Here is a 22,764-nt window from a genome sequence, read left to right as displayed (position 1 = left end):
CATCAACACATTTTATCACATAAAATGTTGTTATATTCTGAGATATATTTTGGCATAATCTCCTAAATAATTTGTGCTATTAATACAAAAATCCTTTCTTTGAGGTACAGTACCACTATCAGTTGTTATTCCCAGCTAGATGCTAGTCTTAATAAACATGTCAATTGTCCATCAAGGGCATTGCATGGCGGCTGTCTCCGTCTGTGAGGACAAAACTCTCAACAGTGTAAAGCCGACAGTGGAAACCAGAAATAAAGATTTAAAAGGAAGTGCAGGCATAACAAACACTTACTAGGGGCTGATGGCAAGGTTACCGACACGGTTAACACCTTCTGAGCTTCACATTCAGTTTGACTTTTCTGTGGCCTTAACACCTCCGGCTTATTATAATGAATAAGGATTTAGAGAAGATTTGGAGTCTGAGAAACTTAATATGAAATTGAATTTGCTGACAAAAAGGATTGCACCCTGAAAGTGAGGATTTGTAATAAGGGGGATTTAATGTGTGAGACGACTTCAGGATAAGACAGATCTTTCTTAATGAAACTGAAACTGGTAGTCATTAATACTGAATGCTCTCGTACCTGTGGAAGGCGGAGAAGAGGCTGCTGGGAGAAAGCATGAGGGGTCCCCGGGGGAGAATGGTGCCTCCGTCATTGACCCACTGCAGGTAACCTCGTGTCATGTCCGCCATACCGATAGCTCGCGCTGAGCAGTACAGGAACTTGTAGCCGTTCCTGTCAATTAGGAGACGGTGCTCATTAACAGTTGTTCACACACAGCTCAATATCACAACCATCATTAGCCATTACTAAGAATAGCACTTTAATAAGATCACATGCTTTCATAATGTGCTGCTGATGTCATACTGTACCATCGATCATTAGCTATTCCAGCTGATTGCCATTAGACAACTACTTTCCGTAAAATCTCCAGGACAGTCCAGATCGGGAATTTAGCACAATTTAATAAAAAAATCGACTTTCTCTATGAATATATATAAATTTGAATGATACTTCTGGCAGAAAGTAGCCGAAAGCAAAGGGCTGCCATTTATAACTTTTTAACACCTGTAAGTTAATGCAACGTGCTTTTTCAAAGTGGGATGTAGCTTGATAAGGGTTTTAAATATTGAATTTCATTCTTGTGTAAACGTTTCTTTTAAACATTAGTTATTCTCTTTAAACCATAAGGCAAACAGCCCAACATTAGCTTAAACTGCCATTGTATCTTTTCCTTCAATGATTTAACTAAGCTGACGTCACACATGCCGCCCTGCAGTAATACCGAATCAATCAAAGTGTTTCTTCTATATACTATTACTACTTAGGTCACTACAACCTATTTTGTGTGCTTCCAGTTTCTTTTGTCTGCGTGACTCAATCATTGAGGACAGGTTAAGGTCATTTTAACTCACAAAGAAACTACAACGAGAAAAGTCAAACACTGACATGGAGTTCCATCTTTTTAGTGTCTAAAATATCTCTGTGTGGAATAAAGTTGAACTTCCTGACTCATCACCCTTAAAACCCCCCACGCAAACACAGGGAGGTAATATCATGTCCATAGAGAGACTATAGGGAATCAAAGCCGGACAGTGCTAACCACTGACCGACCACTCATCGCTCCTCTGTGATTAATCAGTGTTGTTGTTGTTGCGCACTTACTCAGCTACTGAGTGGTAGAGCTTGGCAATGCCCTGGTGGGTCCAGTCCTTCCCCAACTGTGGCAGGATCTGTCCAAACACGTCTGACCTTAATCATTCAAACAAACACATTTAGATATTAGTCACACAAACACAGAGATATTCCCATCCTACATCACTGAGAACAAGGCTGCAAAACGTAGCAGATGTAGAGTAAAAGTCAGAGAAATCTGAGCGTGACAAAGCAGACCAGGCAAAGCAGATTGGTGCTTAAGACCGTTCATAGAAGGTCACATAACAACTTTATATATTCCATCATACCCAGAGAACATTATGGACTGTTCCCCACTAATGAGGATTACTGGCCCATAGGGCAGGCGCTGTCTCAACCGCAGCTTATGGCCGTGTGTGCTTACAGACTGAAATGTAAATGGGCTCATTATAGTCCCTGTGCTCTTCCCTCACATGTCACAGGTTGGCCCAAAGGGTCACACAGATAATAAGTTTCAGTCAATCTAGACCTGTTTCATGTTGACCACCTATAAACCTCACAGAGTGGGCGATGTCAGACCTGCGTCAAAAGATTGAGCTAGCTTCAAGATAATTAAAAAGGTTAACATAACTCAACGTGGATTACGGAATTAATAACGGCTGTTTGAGAAGGACTTTAAATTTGTCCGTGGCAATAAAATAGCTTGAAAAATATGTCTAAGAGGGGAAATGAAATGCTCAACTTATTTAACCTTTCTTTCTTTTATTTAATCATCAAAACGATTTGATGTCGTTCACCTCCTTGTCTCCATCTGCAGTGATCACACTAGTCAAGTAACAAGCCTTATGTAGGTGCCATAGGTGTTCAATTTGCAGCTTTAAATAGCATTGCACCTCCACAGATGGTGCCTTACACACAGTTCTCTTTTTTCATGGCTTCATGTCTTTTGACAAGAAATACTTCACAATGTGTAGAAAGGCTGATACAAAAGTAGCACAGGGTGATACTCTAAATCACCCTGTTACATGCTTGATCAATTTGTGGTAAAAATTAAGGATGAGAGTGAAAAGCTAAAAAGCCTAAGACAATGTAGTGCAGTACATTTCATTACTGCCCTTAAATCAGAATATGTAAAGATGTTAGACTTGTTGTTTTGTTAATCTCACTANGCCTCGGACTAGTCTGGAAACGCTATCACACACATCACAGACAGCTACACACACCTATGTCCAGCCGGGGGCAACATTGAGGATCTTGGTGAGAAAACAATGAGACACAATGAGACGCAGGGCGGATCAGCAACCATCTCCAAGGAAGGTTCGGTAAGCCACCTGTTAAGAAAGTGATATTAATAATTGTGCTTCACCTAGTAAACACGTCAGATAATCACTTCCCATTAGTCCTTAGTCACTGGTGGCTAATGTCTTGTTTAGTATCAATAAAACCACTTTATCCCTTATTATCTTGTCTTTTAACAAGTGAAGATTCTCAGGCATTTAATTGCCCATTCCAACTCCAGCGGGGTTAGCTCCGTAAAGCGCCCTTAAGCGTCTCCCTCAGCTGGACGCCCGTGGCCGCCGAAGGCCGTGGTGCATTCCATTTTAAACAGTTTAGGAACCTGGGGTAGCAACGCCAGTGTAGGCGGGCGGATCCCGGCTTTTTTTTTTACGGAATGTGAGGACGTCGTCAGCCTCGTCGTGGCTCGACCACGCGGTGGTGCTTTCCTTTGACGTTTGACAATTTTTTGGTAAGCTCCTCCCCCGTTACAAAAATGCCTGTGTATAAAAATGCTGCAAGCTTGCTTCTATATATCTATGCGCACGCTAGGGATGCATCGTCGCGCGCGACCTTGTGACGTATTCTCTCTGACCAATCAGCAGTCGAGAAGTGTTGACATCACTAGTTCAGCCTTGGCCCTGGCCTGATAGCACCACGATTTTTATGGGGGCCGGAGACAAAGAGGAAATGAAGTACCCGCTGAGCCGGTGCAACGGCTATATGGAAGCCACCAAAAACTGGCCTGGCCGCTTGAGGACGATTTAAGGACGCTTAAACGGGGCTACCCGCTGCAGTGGAAATGCGCCATAAGTCTTCTTAGTCAAAGAACACCCTTAGTATTTGGTATAGTTTTAGTGAAAATGGTTGACATTTTAGTTATCAGATTATATCAGGCAATCTATTTTGGCAAAATATCTGTTTGTTCTTTTTCTCCCGAGCCTTGTCGTTGTCCTTTTTAACTTTATCTTAAGAAAGTGACTCTTGAGTCCTGTGCTCATTGTGTGCTGTCGCTGTAGACTAGATATAACTTAGATAAAAAGGTTATTCACTCACATAGTTCATTTAGTCATAGTGTTTGTTCACCAAATGAACACTGGTTTCCCCTTTAGGTCACCTTCACTGTCCACAATGCGAGACATTGACCCCAAACTACCTGCAGCCAGACACAGCATTGATGGTTATCCGCTGTCTGATGGGGACTGGCCGTCACATGACAGGTATGTATTGACGTGAACAGAGCCTCAGCCAGGGCGTGGCAGAGAAACAGAATCTATCTCACTGACTGTTTGCATTTGTTCATCTATCCCTTCAGTCATGGCTTGTCTCAGGCCTTTTCCCCAAAGAGTGACTCTGAGCTGATGGTCCGGCCCTCAGAGAGCATGCTCAGAGCCGAGTCCCACATGCAGTGGACCTGGGGGGAGCTCCCAGAAACCACCAGGGTAATAAGCGTCTCTCTCCACTAACATCAGGTCTCATTCACCAGCCAGAAATGCTTTTTTAAGAACCCTCTTTTGCAGTTTTCATGAAGATTAAGACATTCAACAATGTTATTTTTTATTTGGAATTATTTCTTGCACACTCAACAGCACAAATATTTAATTCTACAGTTGTATAATATTTGTAGAATTGACATTACAATCACTTTTTTATCATTAATATTATTTGTCCTAATTATTTTACAAAGCATTATGGTATTTAATTATAAATGAACACCAAACTCTTTAATTCACTTCAATTCTGTTAATTGGGAATTCCTCATCCCATTTCAGTGATCAAACCTTTTGTATTCATCTAATTTATTTGATTGTATATCCACTGCGGCGGCTACTATGATGGCGTTCACATCCTGCAGAATTATTGAGGTGTTTTTAATTATGTTTGGAGACCAGTGCTCCACCCTCCTATAGGATTCTGTTGTGGCATTTCTTTGTGTGTGTGCGGACGGTTTCATGCCCTTTTTACATCTATTTTTAGAGCTACCGTTTTCTAATTATTATCAGCTTGAATATGCTTTCAATTTACAATGACACTGGGATGCATCATTATAACAAGTCACAAATCTGATGTATACTTTTATGAGGAACAAATGAAGGAAAAGACTTATGAAGATATTGGTGAATGAGGCTTATTCAGAGGTACATATCTCTCAGTAGGGCTGCTCAATTAATCGTATTTTAATCGCGATTACGATGATGGCTTGCAACGATTACGAAAACAACGTAATCGAAATAAAACGATTATTATTTTATTATTATTATTACTTTTTTTTTTTTTTTGGGGGGTTTTCAGTTGAATTATACGTAAAGTTCAGGGTAATCAACTGTTAAAAACATACTGCTCACATTTTTTCTCTCCAATAAATGGATGTTTTCAAAGTCAATGAATAATCGCATTTAATAATCGCAATTATTGACCCAAATAATCGAGATTATGATTTTTGTCATAATCGAGCAGCCCTAATCTGATGTATACTTTTATCAGGAAAAATGTAGGAAAAAGCTTATAAAGATATTGGTGAATGAGGCTTATTCAGAGGTACATATTTCTCAGTGTCCCCTCCTTTTTGTAACTTTCTTTTCCATATCAAAAATCCAGGTCCCCAAGAAGGAGAAAGCAGAACTACTAAAAACAGTGAGGATCACCCCATCAGAGAGCACCCACTTCCGGGTCATCCTCAGCTCTGAGGCCATGGAGGATGACTCTGAGATTGAAAGGGGAGACGCGTCCTCCTCCTCCTCCTCAGTGTGTACCATCGTCAAACCCGAGCCACGGACCCCCATCACCACTTTAACACCCGTGATGCCTCTGGAATCCATCGACATCATAACCTCTGAGAGTCCCCTGACCCCCGCAGATCCTCTGGATGTCCTCCCACCCAATGTGGCAACCTCCACCCCTTCCAACAGCCAACTGAGCGACTCGCCCTCTAAGAAGAAAGGTACACACGGTGGTTCCCATTTCCCTTTTTTCAATTGTCTCCCGGTTAGTTCTGATTAAGTGATAAATACTTCTGTTGTTGATCCAAGGTGTCCCAAAGAGGAGCCAGCATCAGGGTCCTGAGGATATCTACCTAGATGACCTGAATGTACTTGAACCTGATGTTGCTGCACGATATTTCCCTAAGAGGTGGGATTAATTTAGAAACACCTAATTAACGTCACTGCATGACCTGTTTTTAATTAACGTGGTTTATTCTAAAATTAAATAGAGTATAAATATTCTTCCCCTTGACCAGCACATTGATGTTTTGTACTCGTGTGTTGCTGCAGTGAGTCTGAGGCAGCTACAAAGCTGTGGATGGACTCTGAGATGCACTCCGGCTCTCAGTCTCCTCAGTCGGTGGGCAGCGCGGCGGCTGACAGCGGCACAGAGTGTCTTTCTGACTCAGCGAGTGACCTCCCCGACGTCACTCTTTCTCTGTGTGGAGGCCTCACAGAAAATGCTGAAATATCCAAAGGTACACCAGAATAGCACTCATAAAAAATGTAGATGAAAGTGCACTTAGTACTTTTATGCAGGGTAGGAAGTTAACCTCAGTGAGTAGAAGACACTACCGGTAAATTCATTATGTAACATTGGAATTTCCCACTGTATTTGCGTCACTAGAATGCTTCCAGCCACAGAAATCTTCTTTCTATGTGTAACATTAACAATGATTGCACCAACATTTCCCTTTGAGCCCACAAGGATTTATTTCACTGGGGTTGAATCCCAAAAGTAAATTTATCTCTTGAGTATTTTACTTCCTGCTGGAAGTGTTTCTTAGAAGCCCTTAACTAATGTGGCAGATGGAAGAAAACGTCTCTGACCTTTTTCTGTGGCTCTAAGTAAAATGATATGGCTCTCCACCACTGACCTTTTCATCTGCTGTCTATAATTAATGTTCCTCTCCCTTCTGTGTTTGCAGAGAGGTTCATGGAGCATATCATCATCTATAGTGAATTTGCTGAAAGCCCAGCAATTATCGATAACCCCAACCTGGTAGTGAAAATAGGAAATAGGTAAGGAAACATTTATTTCACACGTAAAATGTACTATTAGGGATGGGAATTTGAAAGCAAATGTATATTCGAATATTCAACCCCCCAAAAAACGGTTAACCGGTTAACTGAAATGTACACATCCAATAAAAAAAGAAATTGGGTAAAAAAAAAAAATTCAAAAAAATGTTCAAATTTTTTTTTTTTACATTTTTTTTTTACCCAATTTCTTTTCAATAATTTTTGGAAATAAATACATACATGTTCAAATAAGTGTAGAAATCAAGTCGAATTTTTCAAATGTATTGAACTGGTGATCACAGTTTGACAGCTATAGGCCTACAGCTTTCATGTGCGGAGGCGATTCACAATCAACCCAGCTGTAGAGAAGACCCTCTCAGCTGGAACGGAGGTTGCGGGTATAGCAAGGTATAGCATGTATATATAAGTTTAATTTGGCATAGTTTGACCTCCACACCGCACTCACTAACCTGGTCGAAATATTTCCACACATTACTCCTTTTTGACGCCATGTCTGTTGTGTAGGACTCTTCTTAGAGTGTAAATAATTACCGGACTATGNTGTGTAAGGCACCATCTGTGGAGGTGCAATGCTATTTAAAGCTACAAATTGAACACCTATGGCACCTACATAAGGCTTGCTATTTGACTAGTGTGATCACTGCAGTGATCACACTAGTCAAATAGCAAGCCTTATGTAGGTGCCATAGGTGTTCAATTTGTAGCTTTAAATAGCATTGCACCTCCACAGATGGTGCCTTACACACAGTTCTCTTTTTTCATGGCAAAAGTAGCACAGGGTGATACTCTAAATCACCCTGTTACATGCTTGATCAATTTGTGGTAAAAATTAAGGATGAGAGTGAACAACTGAAAAGCCTAAGACAATGTAGTGCAGTACATTTCATTACTGCCCTTAAATCAGAATATGTAAAGATGTTAGACTTGTTGTTTTGTTAATCTCACTAAAACCTAGTTTGTCTCACATTTGAGTGCAGTAATTACATGTAAATTAATGTGCTATGCAGGTTCATCAAATATGAATAACGCCTAATTGAAGTGCAGCATTGTTACTCTGATTAGAGGGGTTATGACACTGTTGTTGTGCGGTACGTACTTGGTGATGGTGCCATCGATGTCAGAGATAATGACTTTATCGTCCCAGTTCCACAGATAGATGGTGCCCTCGCAGCGGCATGTGCCCTGGTACTGGGTGGTGATGCTGAACATCACATCGTTAGGTCCCTCCTTCAGTTTCAGACTGGCCTGGAAACACAAGGAAGACAGTGAAAGGCATCTGGAGGCAATTTCATTTTCTGTGTCCCAACAGTGCAGACATTTCTCCCCAGTATGATTTGTTTGCCACATTACAATCAACGTTGACAGGTCTTTAGAGCCCCCTACTGACTGGAAGCAGAACAAACACTTTGCAGGTCAAAGAGAGGCAGCAGGGGGAGCTCTACACTTCAAAATAACCATTTATCTCATTCAGTACTCGACACTTCAGTTAATAATCAATCACCTTTTCTGAAAACCAGATACAAGGGAGAAGGATTCAATATAAAGAACAATTGAACTCTCTGAACCCAAAGCAGTTTTAGAGCGCCGTCACATTGTACTCTCTGTGGCCTCATTTTACAAAGAATTAACACTGCAACTTTAAGGAAATAAAGCAATCATGGCTCGAAGTATGGAACTCAAACAGTTACAAACTTATACATAAAAAGTAAAAAAGGACACACTTTTAATGTTAATGTGAATAATCGCTTTTGCTAAAAATGTAATCTCTAATTAATACTTTTTAACAGTGTTGTTCACGTAAATGGAAGCTCTACATACGATTGTTACTGAACTATTTTAGTTTTTACAATCACTCTTGAACTCTCCTCTCTCCCAAGCAGCCTACATTTCAGAGGTTCCACTGACTTTATGTCCCATGACTGTTGGCCCACAGCCAAGTCTTTCAAGGCCTAGCAGTTGCACTGGGAGGACACACATTTTCATGTTATTTGTACATGACCTGACAATCATTTGAACAATTTTGGAATGTTTCTACTTCTGGAAAATGGTGTACTATAATTCAGTGATGCAAACACAGGTATGGTGAAAAAAGAGAGAACTATTCGAAGCAGGAAAAAAACAGCGTAATATACCATCTGATATACCATCTGACAAACGCTNTTGACATTCGACACAGAGGGCTTCATGGGAACTTTGAGGGGAGCCGGAAGTTGGAGTACCAAACACTTACTCCAGGTACTCATCTGAGTACCTCACTGAGAAAGTTGTGTCCACTAATGATTATAATGATCATATCAAGGTGTGCCTTAACCTCACTGAGCTGAGGTTATTTGAGCCTCTCAGGAGAGAGCTCTCTTCCACCTGGTTTTAGAAAAGCTCTTTAAATTCGTTAGCATAGCTAGCTAACCAGATGCTAATAACAGATCGCCACTGTGCTTACAAATAAAGACACAGCCACGCAAACACTGCGGCATGTGTACGGCTCCTTATGGGTACTGCAATATTTGAAGAGCTGGAGCGGCGTTCCGGTGCTCTCCGTAAGCACTCTAGTCTACACTCCTTTAGAAATAACCACGTGAAGACACGTTACGCTCGTGTTGTGTTCAAGGAACCTGTCCTTGGCCAGGAAAAACAGGTACTCGCTTGTTTAATTATTTTGCGATCTAGATTTCTTCTTCTTTTTTGAAGTGAGAAGTAGTCCGTCAGTCGGTCGGACTAACGGACGACCCCCCCCCCAAAAAACGAAAACTCTTCGGTTCTCCACGAATTACACAAGTCACCCAAAGCAGCGTTAAAAAAGCGGGAGGCGCCGAAAAGCGACTAATTTGCATCACTGATCATTATTTCAAAGCCGCTGGTAGGGTGTTGAGATTCAGAGGGATAGTAATATTATAAAACAGTTAAGCAGTAGGGTGCTATACTTTTAAAGAAGTTGGCGCGGTGATTTTGAGGAAGGACAACATTTGTGTAAGAATGTACTCACTATCTGGTCAGAGGACAGGCGTAGTGACTTCCTGTAAGTGGGGGGGCTCGGGTGGTGCTGAACATCGACTGGCTGCAGTCTCTCCTGACAGGAAGCAGCGCTCACCTCCTTGGCCTCTTCATCACTGGAGGAGTCTCCGGCTTTAGGCCTGCGGGAAACAAAAACAATTTGCGTTATCAAATTCCTGCATCTATATGTAGCTTTAAAACATGTTGGCTGTGGGTGAAGTAACCACTCTATGTCTACTCTAAGTGTAAACAAAATGCATGCTTTGATCCTACTTAACTATTTTGCAGCTTCTAAACTGTTTAAGATTTGAAGCAGATTACAATTCAATGTCGCACAATACAACGTGATCATGACGACTTGTCATAAAACTGATTTATAAGCTGTGGATGTTTTTTTACAATCTCATGCTGGAGTTCATCAAGTCATTGAACTCACTTGACTGAGTAACAATAAACCTTTGGTTCCACTTACGGCAGGGGCAGTTTCTCCTGAGACATGGAGGCTCCTTCTTCCTCCGGATGAGAGTCCTCCTTTGTTTCAAGCTTAGTCTCCGACTGGAAGAATTAAAATATCAGAGGACATAAAGTGAATATTTAAAAAAAAAACTGTACTTATGGATGTGACTTTCTGCAGTGCAAGTTTTGTTTTTGAAAGCATTACACACCTGCTTGATTGAACTGTCTGCCCTTTTTCTCCAGAACCACCAGCGGCCCGACTTCTTTGGCATTTTCTCCTTCATCCAAGCCTCCTCTGTAGCCTGGAATAAACCAATAAAGACCGTTAGCGAGGAGCAAGTTGCAGATTTACAATAATCCATTAGTAATGACAATACATTGAACTGGATACAGGGATCACAGTACCTTTGGTAAGTTCTTCTGAAATGCTTGTAGACTCAGAATCAAGGGTGCAGCTAATGTCCAGTTATAATATCTGAAAAAGCAGAGACAATTAAGCTTTGTTCAATATTTATATAGGACATGAACTTTTAATATTATTTATATAATAATACTTAAGATATCTCTAGTAGGGATGGGAACGATTAATCGAATATTCAAAATTATTCAGGTATTCGAATAATTATTCATGTATTCAAATATGAGTTATGAATATCTTTATTAAAAAAAATTTTTGATTACATATTATCAAATTGAATAATTCAATGTATATATATATATATACATACATACACGACAGTGCCATAGCTAAATGTGTTAGTTGACGTCTAAAGGTGTGTTTTTCTCCGCTCACCGGTCCCTCACAGCGGGCAGAGCTGCAGGTGCTGGTCTCTCTCTCTCTCGCGTCCGGTTATACTTCACTCGTGTTTATGTCCAAATCCATCAGATNTTTTGTTTTGCTTGGTTGCAGAACACCCTGCTCTCGCACATGAGCAGTACAGATCGGGCAGGGGGACGGATCGAGTATAGTGATACTCAGTACAGTTATGGCGCATTTCCACTGCAGCGGGTAGCCCCGTTTAAGCGTCCTTAAATCGTCCTCAAGCGGCCAGGCCAGTTTTTGGTGGCCTTTCCATATAGCGTAGCACCGGCTAGCGGGTACTTTTTCCCTCTTTTTCCGGCCCCATAAAATCGTGGTGCTATCAGGCCAGGGCCAGGGCTGAACTAGTGACGTCAACACTCTCGACTGCTGATTGGCAGAGAGAATCGTCACAAGATCGCGCGCGAGATCATCCCTAGCGTCGCATATATATCTAGAAGCAAGCTTGCAGCATTTTTATACACAGCATTTTTGTAAACGGAGGAGCTACAAAAATGGCAACGTCAAAGAAAAGCACACCGTGGTCGACCGAGGAGGTGACGACGTTCCTACATCTAAAAAAAAAAGCCGATCGCCCCGCCTACACTGCGTTGCTACCCCAGGTCCTAAACTGTAATGGAAATGCACCACGGCCTCGGACGGCCAACGAGGCAGTCCGAGGCCTGAGCGAGGACGCTTAGGGACGCTTAAACGGGGCTACCCCGCTGCAGTGGAAATGTGCCATTAAATGCCTGGAATTCTTGTCAACTTGATTAAAAAAGACAACATAAAAGGATAAGGTGGATTATGATAGCTAACAAAGACATTAGACACAGGACTAAGACTAAATGAAATGATATCTGACGTGTTTTACACTAGGTGAAGCACAAATATAATAATCAACTCTTCTATAACAGTGAGCATTGACCCTGAACCTACCTTGAGACATGTGCTGATCCCCCCTCGTCAGAGCTCAGGTCCATCTCAAAGATCTCCTCATTTTGCCCAGCGCTGGACATAGGAGCAGTCGTAGCAGCAGCAGGTATGTTAGCAGCGATAGCGTTTCCAGTAGTGACCGACATGGGCGGGGTCAGCTCCTCTCTTCGGGGGTCTCCTTTGTGCTTCTTCCTCCGCTTCTTCTTCTTTTTTGTGGACCCGGTACTGGGTGCAGGAGGCTCGGGGGGGTCTTCTGGGTCTGCGGGGTCATCCTCCAGACCTTTTGGGGCTCTGTGCTCCACCTCCGAGATCCAGAACAGGTGACTCTCCGTGGGGATCGGGGAGGTGGCCAGGTGGGCGGGGACAATCTGTGGAGGCATCGAGGAGAATTATGACAAATAGGAGAGCTTGGGGCTTAAGATGTAAACAAGTGTAAACAAAAGCAGCATTAAGGATTCCTATTGGCTGGTACAGGTCGACTGTCAGATGTAGCAACTACAAAACAGTGGTGCAATTATTTCCTCAAAAAAACACTTCCTCACACTTGCACGTCCCTGAAGGCCTTTCTGTTTTCCATGCTGAAACTGGAAGGGCTGTTTACTAAGTGTGGACTTTTCTCAAAATAATCTGTTACGGTATTGATTTAACATTTCACTGAATAATATGTCAAAGGAGAATGACATTGGCTTCCAGGCTGAAACACAAGACTGTCTCATACTAAAACGGTGTCTACTATAACAACAACACAACAAAACTTTTGACATGATGTATATAATAAATAGTTTGGCTTCTATGAATTATACAGAACAAAGGCATCCAAATTAAATGTTGTGCAACAGCTTTTCTATTTCATTTCATTTTTCCCAATGGTGTTAATTAATCTGAGTATGTGTTTGTATGCTCACATTCAGTTCCTCGGCTTCCTTTACAAAAAAGGCCTCTCCGTTGTCACCAAGCTTCATGTGCAGCTCTACTGGCTCTCCATTCACTTCGATGTCAATCTGGAAGAATTAAGCAAAAGTTAAGTCAAACAAACAAAAAGAACAATCAAACAGTAGAAGAGTCACAACCATAGACTAGACACGTTCAAAACTAAAATAATCGATATATAAAAAAGGAACTATGATAAGGATACAGAAAACATTTGTTTGAAGATTAGACAACAGAACATGTTTTAAAAAGCATAATGATGAGAACCATCAGAAGGAGCCAGAAACATAAAAGCGTTTTTTTCGAAATTCCTTTGACCCAAAAGGACCATAAAGAGGATCGGATCAGAGCTTCTTGGGGAATAATTCGAGGATAAGGGAACGGGAATAGTTTAAGACAAGCTAATGCATATCAAAATAAACTGATTTTAAAAAGAAAAACATAAAAAGGAGACTGTAAAGGGTGTTGATTATGCCTTTTTAATTAAGTAAAACAATTAATTAGGTCATGTTTTACTGTACTTACAGCATTCAATGTCAGGTCACATAGAAAGCCCGTAGCTGCTTACAGCCCCATCTTTCTCCCGGGGCTTTCTAAGACCCAATAACTATATGTGTGTATGGGTGCTCTGAGCCTGCCAGCAGGGCCATTCATGTTTGCCGGGCAAGCCCCCAGCTGACCTGAGGCCATTCAGAAACTTGACACCACAAAAGCAAAAACCAGATCACGTCTGGCAGAGACTCGTGGAGGAATAATGTGACTCACTAATGATAAGCCCAGTCTGACAACCTGAAACCAAATCATTAATATTCATTCTCAACATCTACCAATCTGTTTTTCATTTTTGCTCTAGTGATCCATGTTGTATATTTGCTGATGTGCTTTATTGCTGGTGTGGTTTCTCAGCAGCCTCAAGATTTAATTTCACATCCTCGGGGTTGCTAAGGGCAATTTATGTACGGTGAGAATTTTAATACCCAATTAATAATGAGGCGGAATAAATGACAGTCCTCTTCAGCCTTTCACAGCCGAGGACAGGTTACCTTCACTTGGCTGAGTTGGGGATTTGCCAACACCACGCTGGGTAACTGGAATTACTGGAGGCAATGGATGCTGGCAGATGTTGGAAATTAACCCATGGTACCACCAAGTTGTTTTTTTCTGACAGCCAATGTAGTTTTGAAGTTTCTACTTTCTTTTTAATTCTTTTCCCAAATGTTTTTGGAATCAAAAATCACTTTAAAAACATTTCTGATTGCCAACCGAAGTGACTAATGTACACGCACAGCCAACATTTAATTAGATTTAGCTGGCAACCAAAGCCTAATTCCCACTCTGTAAATATTTAAATATCTGCGCGTCAGGGACAAATATCATAACACTATTTGGTCCAGTAACTTCTCCAAAACATATATATTTAGCAGCAGCCCTCGAGGATCTGATGAGTTACTGTATCTCAGGAACGTGTGCACAACTGTTACACAACAGCTCTTGTTGTCGAAGCCTTCTTCCTCACGTTTCCTCCCCCTCCCACACACTCAAGTTGTAGAGCTGTTGCCATAGAAACTCATTCATTCATTCCTCCCTATGAGCCCATCAGCATTCTGGGTAGTTGGTGAGAGAGATTCAACCCCCGCAGATCATCACCCACTCACATCCATGTAAACAGGCTTTCTTTTAATGAAGTCAGGGCGCACCGTTACTGTGCTAAGAATAGAAGTCATGGAAAAGTTCAACGTTTATGGGATGGAAGAAGAAATATTACATTTTGAATGCAGTGGAATTCTAGCCATCACTTATTACTGACTGACTACCAAGATTTTTTGTTATATAAGTTGATTGAACTGATTGACCTTCATTTTATTTATCACAAATAAGATTGTGGTCATTTAAAAATATAACCAAAAATATTAGTAGTATTTATTATCTGCCCTATCATCCTAAGGTTGATATTGTGTGCTGTCATTTTCTATTGTGTTGTTTGCATTTATTTATTAAACTTAATATATTTACTTCTATATTCACCTTTATTTATTTGTTTATTCCACACATGGTGGTTATTTTAAAACAAAACATGTACACTTTACAAAACATGTACACTTATACTATTTTTTTAAAGCAAATGGTGGAAAGGAGCAGGAGAAGAAAATCGTATTTGACCTGTCCCTTCTTACAAAAAAATAACAAAAAATAAATAAAATGAAATAACTATTAAAAAGTAAAATAAAAGCAATATTCTTTCAGTCACAGTTGCATATAAATACTGAAACATAAAACATGTATTAAATGTACTACCAAAGTCGGCTCAACTTGCTCTACAGTACCTCACCCATCAAATAGGCCAACACAAAGGAGTCGTTTTCTCAAGTGAGAATTAAGCACTAAAAATAGGACCATTGTTCCTGAACCATGATTAATTGGATCTTATCTTCAGGCAAGAACATATAGTAACAACTACTTTTAAGGAGGGAGAATAGAAGAGAACATCCAACGCTATCTATGTTCCGCAAACAGAGCCAAACATTTCCCTGAATGGTTTATTGATGAGCATTTCATTTTGGTAGAAACCCTATGACATGATAACGGGTAACCTGACTGCTAAACTTACATAAGTGATGCATGCAGATGATTTCTCTACAACTTTTGAATTGGAAATGTGAAAGAAATCCAAAGAAAACTAAACAAATCTGAAGTCTAGCTTGCTAAAAAAAGACCTCCGTAAACATGGGTAAGTATTTTTAAACCAACATAAACAAACATGTATTTTTGGTGGAAGGTCACCAGTTTCAACATACCAATAACAATGATAAGAGAAACATAACCCTGTTAAACACAACGTTACACTACCAGACACAAAAACAAAATCATTTTTTTATAACTTTTGCAAAGAAATTGTTTTATAGTTTGTGATCCCTTTGCTAAATATATATGTATTATGCTCATCACCACAGTCCAGTTGCAGGGAAGTCTTACCCCTAGATTCCACCGGGTCCGTCTGCGGCGCGTTACGACTGCGCCGCGGTGCTCACGGCGATCGCGGCCACTCTAGTCAATGGGTGCTATTCCACCACACGCGGCGCGTTACGGCTCAGAAGCGTCCCAGAAGCTAATTTTGCAGACCCTATCCCTCCGTAGTCTTTCAAGTAGGAGGAGAAATGCCAGCGTTCTCCTCCGGTTTACAGGCACTGTGTAAATTATATATATAGAATAATTATGATGATGAATGCATTTTTTTACCACTAAAATACAGCAACACATCTTTGATTCATGTCGTTTATAACTGGGATATTACAATTATTATTAACTTTGCCTGTACAAAGTAGTCTGTCCAGGAAATATGCCCAAATCAACAACAACTGCGAGCCGGGAGGCAAGACGCTCCGCTTCTGAAATGCTTCTGAAACGCGCCCGGTAGGGTATGACGCCGGACCAAAACCGCGGCGCTGCCGTAACGTGCCGCAGACGGACCCGGTGGAATCTAGGGGTTAAGATACGGTGACTCAGGGAGAAGTCAACACAAGCCTACACTGTCCTCAATTGATCCAATCAGGCAAATAGGAGAGACCACACTGGTGGTGGACCAGTATGGAATTTCATAACATCTAGCCAGAGTCGCAAAATGTGTCAAGCAACACATTTTGCAAGTAATTCATTTAAGCAAGAACAGCGACAACCCTCAAGTCCTAACTCCTTAGTTTCCCTTCTTTTCTTTTTAATATGTGTAAACAGATATTTGTAGGGTGTACAGGCTTTAAATTAGGAGTCAGTATCCTTAAATGTAAAACCTAAAACAAAACCGAATATGATCTGGCTTAGTTTGCACACAAACTTACTAGCCACTGAAACTGAATGTTCTCTTGAAGCCTGTTAACGCTGACAATGAAGCTCCAACTTGTTCATTAAAGTAACCATTGTTCGATAAGTGCCTGCTTCTTTAAAGGAAAACAAAACACGTAGTAGTTGGCACACTATCACTGCCTGAATTGTACGTTTATAAGTGTGGAAGTGTCTTGAAATGGAGCTCGATCATTTCAATGACTACATGATTTCAACCTGTCAGTGAGAGAAGACAAAACAAACAGATCAAATAAAATAATTGAGTTATAACTCACCACTTTCTCTTTGGAGCGCAGTACCCCCAGCTTGCCAAAGCGCACGTGGAATGGCGAGCACTGGTAAGTGCCATCTCTCTGGCGGACAACCACAACATCGATGCAGCCCGATAATGTGGCCTGATTAATGCCCTTGTACAGTTCTTTGACGGTTACCAGCACCTGTCCTGCCAGCTGGCCCACGTAGTTCATGGTGTCCGCCTGGAGGAGGAAAACAACAGAATATTATCTGAGTTAAGGAAAACACAGGATGAGAGGAAGTATTGCTCAGCAAGCGTCCCGGGGAGCACAATTTGTAAAGCCGTATCATTTCCCACTTGACTTAGCTCTCTCACAATCTACTCACTGTTGTCTCTTCTTTTAAGTATCGTTTTTGGAAAGTCTCATTTGTCTTTAGCTTTTATTTCCCAGCTCTCTCTGCCCTCTGTTGTCTGTTATCTCCTGACCTGGATACAGACTGTGCCACTGCTACCCTGTTACTGGCCGCTGTCCCACATGAACCACATTAGAGGGGAGAGGGGGGGGGCTGACTGCCGGGCTAAAACAATGAGAAGAGAAAACCTAACACAGAGATCCCACTGCCCTGATGCAATGAAAGCAGCTGACTTCCTGTTTATATTCCTACCTCTGAGCTATGTTTATTAAATACAACACTAAAAGCCGTAGCTCTGGGGCTAATTATAAATGGACTTGGATTAACCCGGAAAATTTTCTCAAAGCACTATTTGTTTCTCGGTAGGAGTTTCTAAGACTGTAAATTCCTTCACAAGCAATCTGTTTATGCTACTTAACCAGAGAGAAAATGACTAACAGGCCACAGTTAATCAGACAAACTTTCCTTCCTTCCTCTGGCCTCATTACTGAACTTAAGACTATTTGCCTTCATTACTTCGCTGTGACATTAGCAAAACATGATTTGGGTTTTTTCAGGTCAGGGTCTAGTCGAGTTGGGCTTGTAAACATGTTCCCCTGCTGACTTCATGACTTTATGCAACCTGCAAACGCTCCTATCTCACACTGACCTTTTGTTCGGAGTCAAGCCATGAGTACATTGGGTGATGGGGGGGGCTTGTAGGGTAGAGAATAGGCACATTTGTGCTAGGGTGGCATCATAGAATATGGGAAATTGGCATGATTTGTTTTACTAGAGTGTTAATGATTAGATAGCAATAAAATATTAATAAGTACACTCAGATATCAACCACTCTAACCACACACAATGTGCAATATTTATGAGATCATAGCTATCACTGACAGTTCAAAGAACGCTATAAAAGGTTTATATGGTTTGATACGAGGCCTGTCAACAACAATGACCTCTCTCAAAGAACATCAACCCTCATGTGTAGACAAAGAAAAGTTGAGGCCCTTTATTGACATTCACTACAATGACACTCCTCTGGAAGATAACATGAAACTACAATCTGAAGAGAAGTAACCAGACACAATGGAAAACGTCTCTAAAACACAAAAAATCCATTATCCCTACGTTTTATTTTTACTACAACTGCATGTGCGGACAAAATGAGTTCTAAACTAACAGAAATGTTACGAAAGCCAAACTATTTAATAATAATAATAATAATAGATTTATTTTGTTAGCGCTTTTACAGGTGCTCAAAGACGCTTTACAGATATAGTGAAAAGAAAAGAACAACAAATAAATATATATAGTTAAAGTCAAATAATACAATGGTGTCGAATGCTGCGGTGAGGTCGAGGAGGATGAGGATGTTCAGGTTGCCGGAGTCAGAGGAGGTCGTTTGTGATTTTGAGAAGAGCTGTTTCGGTGCTGTGTTTGGATCGGAAACCGGATTGAAATGGCTCAAAGAGGTCATTGGAGCTGAGGTGGGATTTTAGTTGTGAGGCAATGACACGTTTGACAGAAAGGGGAGATTTGAGATGGGCCGGAAGTTGGACATGATGTCAGTTGTGAGTCCAGGTCTTTTGAGAATGGGTGTGACAGCAGCCAGTTTGAGAGAGGGGGGGAACTGATCCAGATCTGAGGGAGGAGTTCATGATGATGACGATGAGCTGGGAGATGGCAGCTCTCTTTAACACATGTAGAGGGTCAAGTGTGCAGGTGGAGTTAATTCCAGTCATGAAGTGGGACAGTTGCATGGGGGTCACAGGGGAGAAGTGGGGCAGGGGCTCTGAGGTGAAGGGGGGGAAGTCAGGAAGGGAGTGCTGATGAGGGGGTCAGATTGCTGTAAATGTTGCTGATTTTGGTTTGGAAAGACGAGAGGAAGGAGTTGCACTGTTCGGTGGTGAAGGATGAGGTGGCGTTGTCACAGGGTTTGAGAAGTTCGCTGATGGCGGAGAAGAGACGCTTGGGGTTGCTGGAGCCAGAATGAATGAGTTGTGAATTATTATAATAGTAACAATAATAATAATATATATAATATGTATGTATCTAGCCACGTGGTTTCTTTGAATGCCCTGGGGGTGTTTTAAATTCACTGTGCCTCTGTCAGGGGTAAAGTGTCCAATTGTATCATGTTGTTTTTCAATTCTATTGTTTCTCTATCTGGATTTCATCTGTCTCTTGAAACCAAAAGCGGTCTTGTTGCTATCAAGCTAACACCACACGTTTGGGGAGTTACGCTTTACACTTTCATTTTACACCACAGAAAGTTGCATTGCAGGTGCAAAGCCTCCTGGACTGCCAGTGTTAACACCAAGTGCAGAGAAACATGGCATCTAAACCTTTGTAAAGACATCGATACATAATAAGGAAAATTCTACATTCAAAGACTGTGACTGATGACCCTTACACAGGAGCTATCTGGAAAGGTGCCAGTATTCAGTTATCTAAAACACATTCACGTGTGACAAACATGCCATTGTCTTTTCCTTCATTTAAAATTCTACTCAAAAGTTACATTTCAAGCAAGTAGCTACACCCAAAAACAAATCATTATAGGACAGGTTTGAAATTGTTGAGAATAAATTGCTAGCATAATAGACGAGACTTTGTAGGCTTTGTGACAAAACCAGATTTTTTGGATTGAGACCATATCAACTACAACCTCTTCAACCTATTCTTTCACAGTTGTTGAACACAGTCTTGAATGAAGCAATTAATAAAACAGGCATTCATCTGACTCACTGTGGTCAGGTTGGTATCACACCCTTGCCTACAATAGTAAACCAATAACTCCAGACAACCTGCCAAACCACACAATACAGAATGAATAACGGATCAGCAGGCCCTGCGGCATCACGCCAAAGCTGTAGCCGACTAAATGACCGGCGGTCAGTTGACTCACCAGGGACCAAGACGACCTCAGAGACAAGGACTCATTCTGTTCACTGTAGTCTGTGTTGTCGTTTGTGTTCCCCCCCAGGAGCTCCCTGTCCCCCCAGGATCGCTGTCTCTTCATTACAGTGAGTAGAGCACCAGCTCTTACTCTCCCCACCTCAGGATACTCCACTGGGATCAATGTTTTCTCCCCTCAGATTATGATCACAATGCCTCCCTGCCATCCTGAATCCAATCTCATAATGTGGCCCATCTAATCACGTTGAAGTAACCGAAGGGTAAATACAAGTTCACCGCTATCTGGCGTGATTACGCAACACCGCCATAAACTTTGACATCTTGGCTATTTTTTGCAAGTTGTGCTCTTCCAGTCACGTGACAGGACACTAAGGGATCAGCCAATAGGATGGCCCCTTTAAGGTGGTGGCCAATGGCTGATAAGGGACAGCTAATTCCTGTGAACGGCTAAGCAATGTTTTTCCCCTGATAAGAGTACATGCTCAGGATAAAAGCATGATGTTCATGTCCTGTCAGTCAGTCACATGTACGGTACGATCTTTACTGCATGTGCTTTTTATTGAGCATGACTAATCAAATGACATAGATAGAGTCTGCAGAAGTCGACCAATAGGATATCTGTACATCGGACTTTAACATGCTTTCCTTTGTTGCTCATTGCCCTTGAACTTGTTGACATCTGGGTCATGTTTAAAAAAAAAAGTGAAAAGTTGAAAGTTCTATAAATACCAAAGAGATAATCTCTCTGAGGGTTAGACTGTATCAAATATCAATAAAGCTATTATTAGCCAAAGTGCTCAATATAGATAGAATACACAGATGGAATTGGTACACTGCGGAGACTGTAGTCCAAGCATTGATGAGTTCAAACATGTTTTTGTCATCTGGAGGTTTCCTTTAGTTCGACTTCCAGCATCCGCCTGCCTCATTTAGCTTCTAAGTGAATGCCTGAGATAAACATAATGCAAGCATGAGGCTCTTCCAAAAAGGCCTCACTCTGCCATCTGCTAAGCCTTTTGTAAACACTACCAAACAAAACACATGGGCCTACTGGGTGTGGGACTGTGGGCACATCCTCCCTCTGTGTTAGGATCTGCTCTCTTTGAATGTTTGACATGTCATGCATAAATAGAATAAGATTTTCCTTTAAGGGGGAAATCTTCTGTGTGCCAAGTCATAAATAACTCAGCAGTAACTGAAAACACTAAGGGGGAAACAATGTCGAAAGCCCTTTTCTTTAATAAATACATGATGTACTCGTACCATTCAGAACCAGGCATGACTATTATGGTCCTAGTCACTATCATTATTATGCTCTTCATGTGAAAATGATACAGAGCTAATTTGTGTTGAGGGAGAGACAAAAGACTCAGACCTGACTGTGACTGAGCGCCAGGCCAGCCAGACAACACAGGGTTCATGTTACACTCTCTCAAGTATTAGGGTTTCAGCGAACTGCACGGAAATGAGCCTACTGTTTATGTGTGTAAAAGAAACCATAAAAAACCACAACCTCAGACAGACCGTGTCGGTTTTTAATTTAGCACATTCTGCAGAAACGCCCTGTGAGAAAGAAGAAGCCAAGAACAACGTAAAGTGCTTCTTCTTTTCTTTTAAATCAATCAATTAAGTATAGAAAAGTGAAGTCTGGACAAATGTGTTTCATGTTTGTAAAAATGTAAATCTTCTTCTATGAGATTTAATTCACAGGGTTAAAAAATACTCAAAGTCAAAACCGAAACCAAGTCGGTTAGCTTTGGCTAAGGTTATTGGGTACACACAGTTTATAGATGTTTCATACCACTCCTGCAATAAACCTTTGAAGACATAATGATATATGATATGAAGATATATGATCAACCTTTGTTGAAACTACAAACTGTTATGTGACAATGAATGTAATGAAACACATCTTGAAAGCCATCTAAAAAGAACTGCACAGTCATTATAAAAAACAACATTTTAATATTAAAATAACATTAGTATTAGCTAGTAAACACAAAATACTGAGTGCAAATCAGGTCCCATTTAGTGCTCATCATGAGGTGTCATGATTACCTCAGTCATAGTATTTACATAAAGTGCCTGAAAATAAATGAACATTAAACTAGTGAGGTTTGAGCTAAATACCCCCCACATGCAGGTCTGGTTGGTGAGGTGGCAGCACCAGAGGTGGAAGAAGTGCTCCGACTCTTTACATAAGTAAATGTAGGAATGCCAAAGTCTATAAATACTGAATTCAAAATGGTGTTATGTTGTTGTAAAAGTATACTATTTATAGCCAAATGTACTTCAAGTATAAAAAGTAAAAGTACTTATTATG

The 22,764-nt window shown here is 41.0% G+C and overlaps 2 protein-coding genes across 2 annotated transcripts; one reads left to right on the top strand and one right to left on the bottom strand.

The window, feature by feature from the left end:
• Nucleotides 1-542: 542 nt before the first annotated feature.
• On the bottom strand, nt 543-21,067 carry LOC104962930 (phosphatidate phosphatase LPIN2-like). The gene is made up of 12 exons (XM_010791443.1): nt 20,431-21,067; nt 17,162-17,362; nt 13,025-13,120; nt 12,123-12,487; nt 12,049-12,058; nt 10,790-10,882; nt 10,594-10,686; nt 10,401-10,483; nt 9,921-10,068; nt 8,034-8,182; nt 1,668-1,754; nt 543-737 (listed from the first exon to the last, which is right to left on the bottom strand). The coding sequence occupies exons 1-12, from the start codon at nt 20,542-20,544 to the stop codon at nt 563-565; spliced, it is 1,614 nt and encodes a 537-aa protein (XP_010789745.1). The 5' UTR covers nt 20,545-21,067; the 3' UTR covers nt 543-562.
• Nucleotides 4,019-6,929, top strand: LOC104962925 (phosphatidate phosphatase LPIN2-like). Its single transcript, XM_010791438.1, has 6 exons — nt 4,019-4,132; nt 4,228-4,354; nt 5,511-5,853; nt 5,942-6,041; nt 6,185-6,372; nt 6,823-6,929. Exons 1-6 carry the CDS (start codon nt 4,044-4,046, stop codon nt 6,918-6,920), a joined length of 945 nt encoding a protein of 314 aa, XP_010789740.1. The 5' UTR covers nt 4,019-4,043; the 3' UTR covers nt 6,921-6,929.
• Nucleotides 21,068-22,764: the final 1,697 nt, after the last annotated feature.

The sequence above is a fragment of the Notothenia coriiceps genome, unplaced genomic scaffold (assembly GCF_000735185.1).
Source record: "Notothenia coriiceps isolate Sejong01 unplaced genomic scaffold, NC01 NC01_scaffold00035455, whole genome shotgun sequence".
In the NCBI taxonomy this organism is placed as follows: Eukaryota; Metazoa; Chordata; class Actinopteri; order Perciformes; family Nototheniidae; genus Notothenia; species Notothenia coriiceps.
The sequence above is the reverse complement of the archived record's forward strand: the minus strand, read 5'-3'. Positions and strand labels throughout refer to the sequence as shown.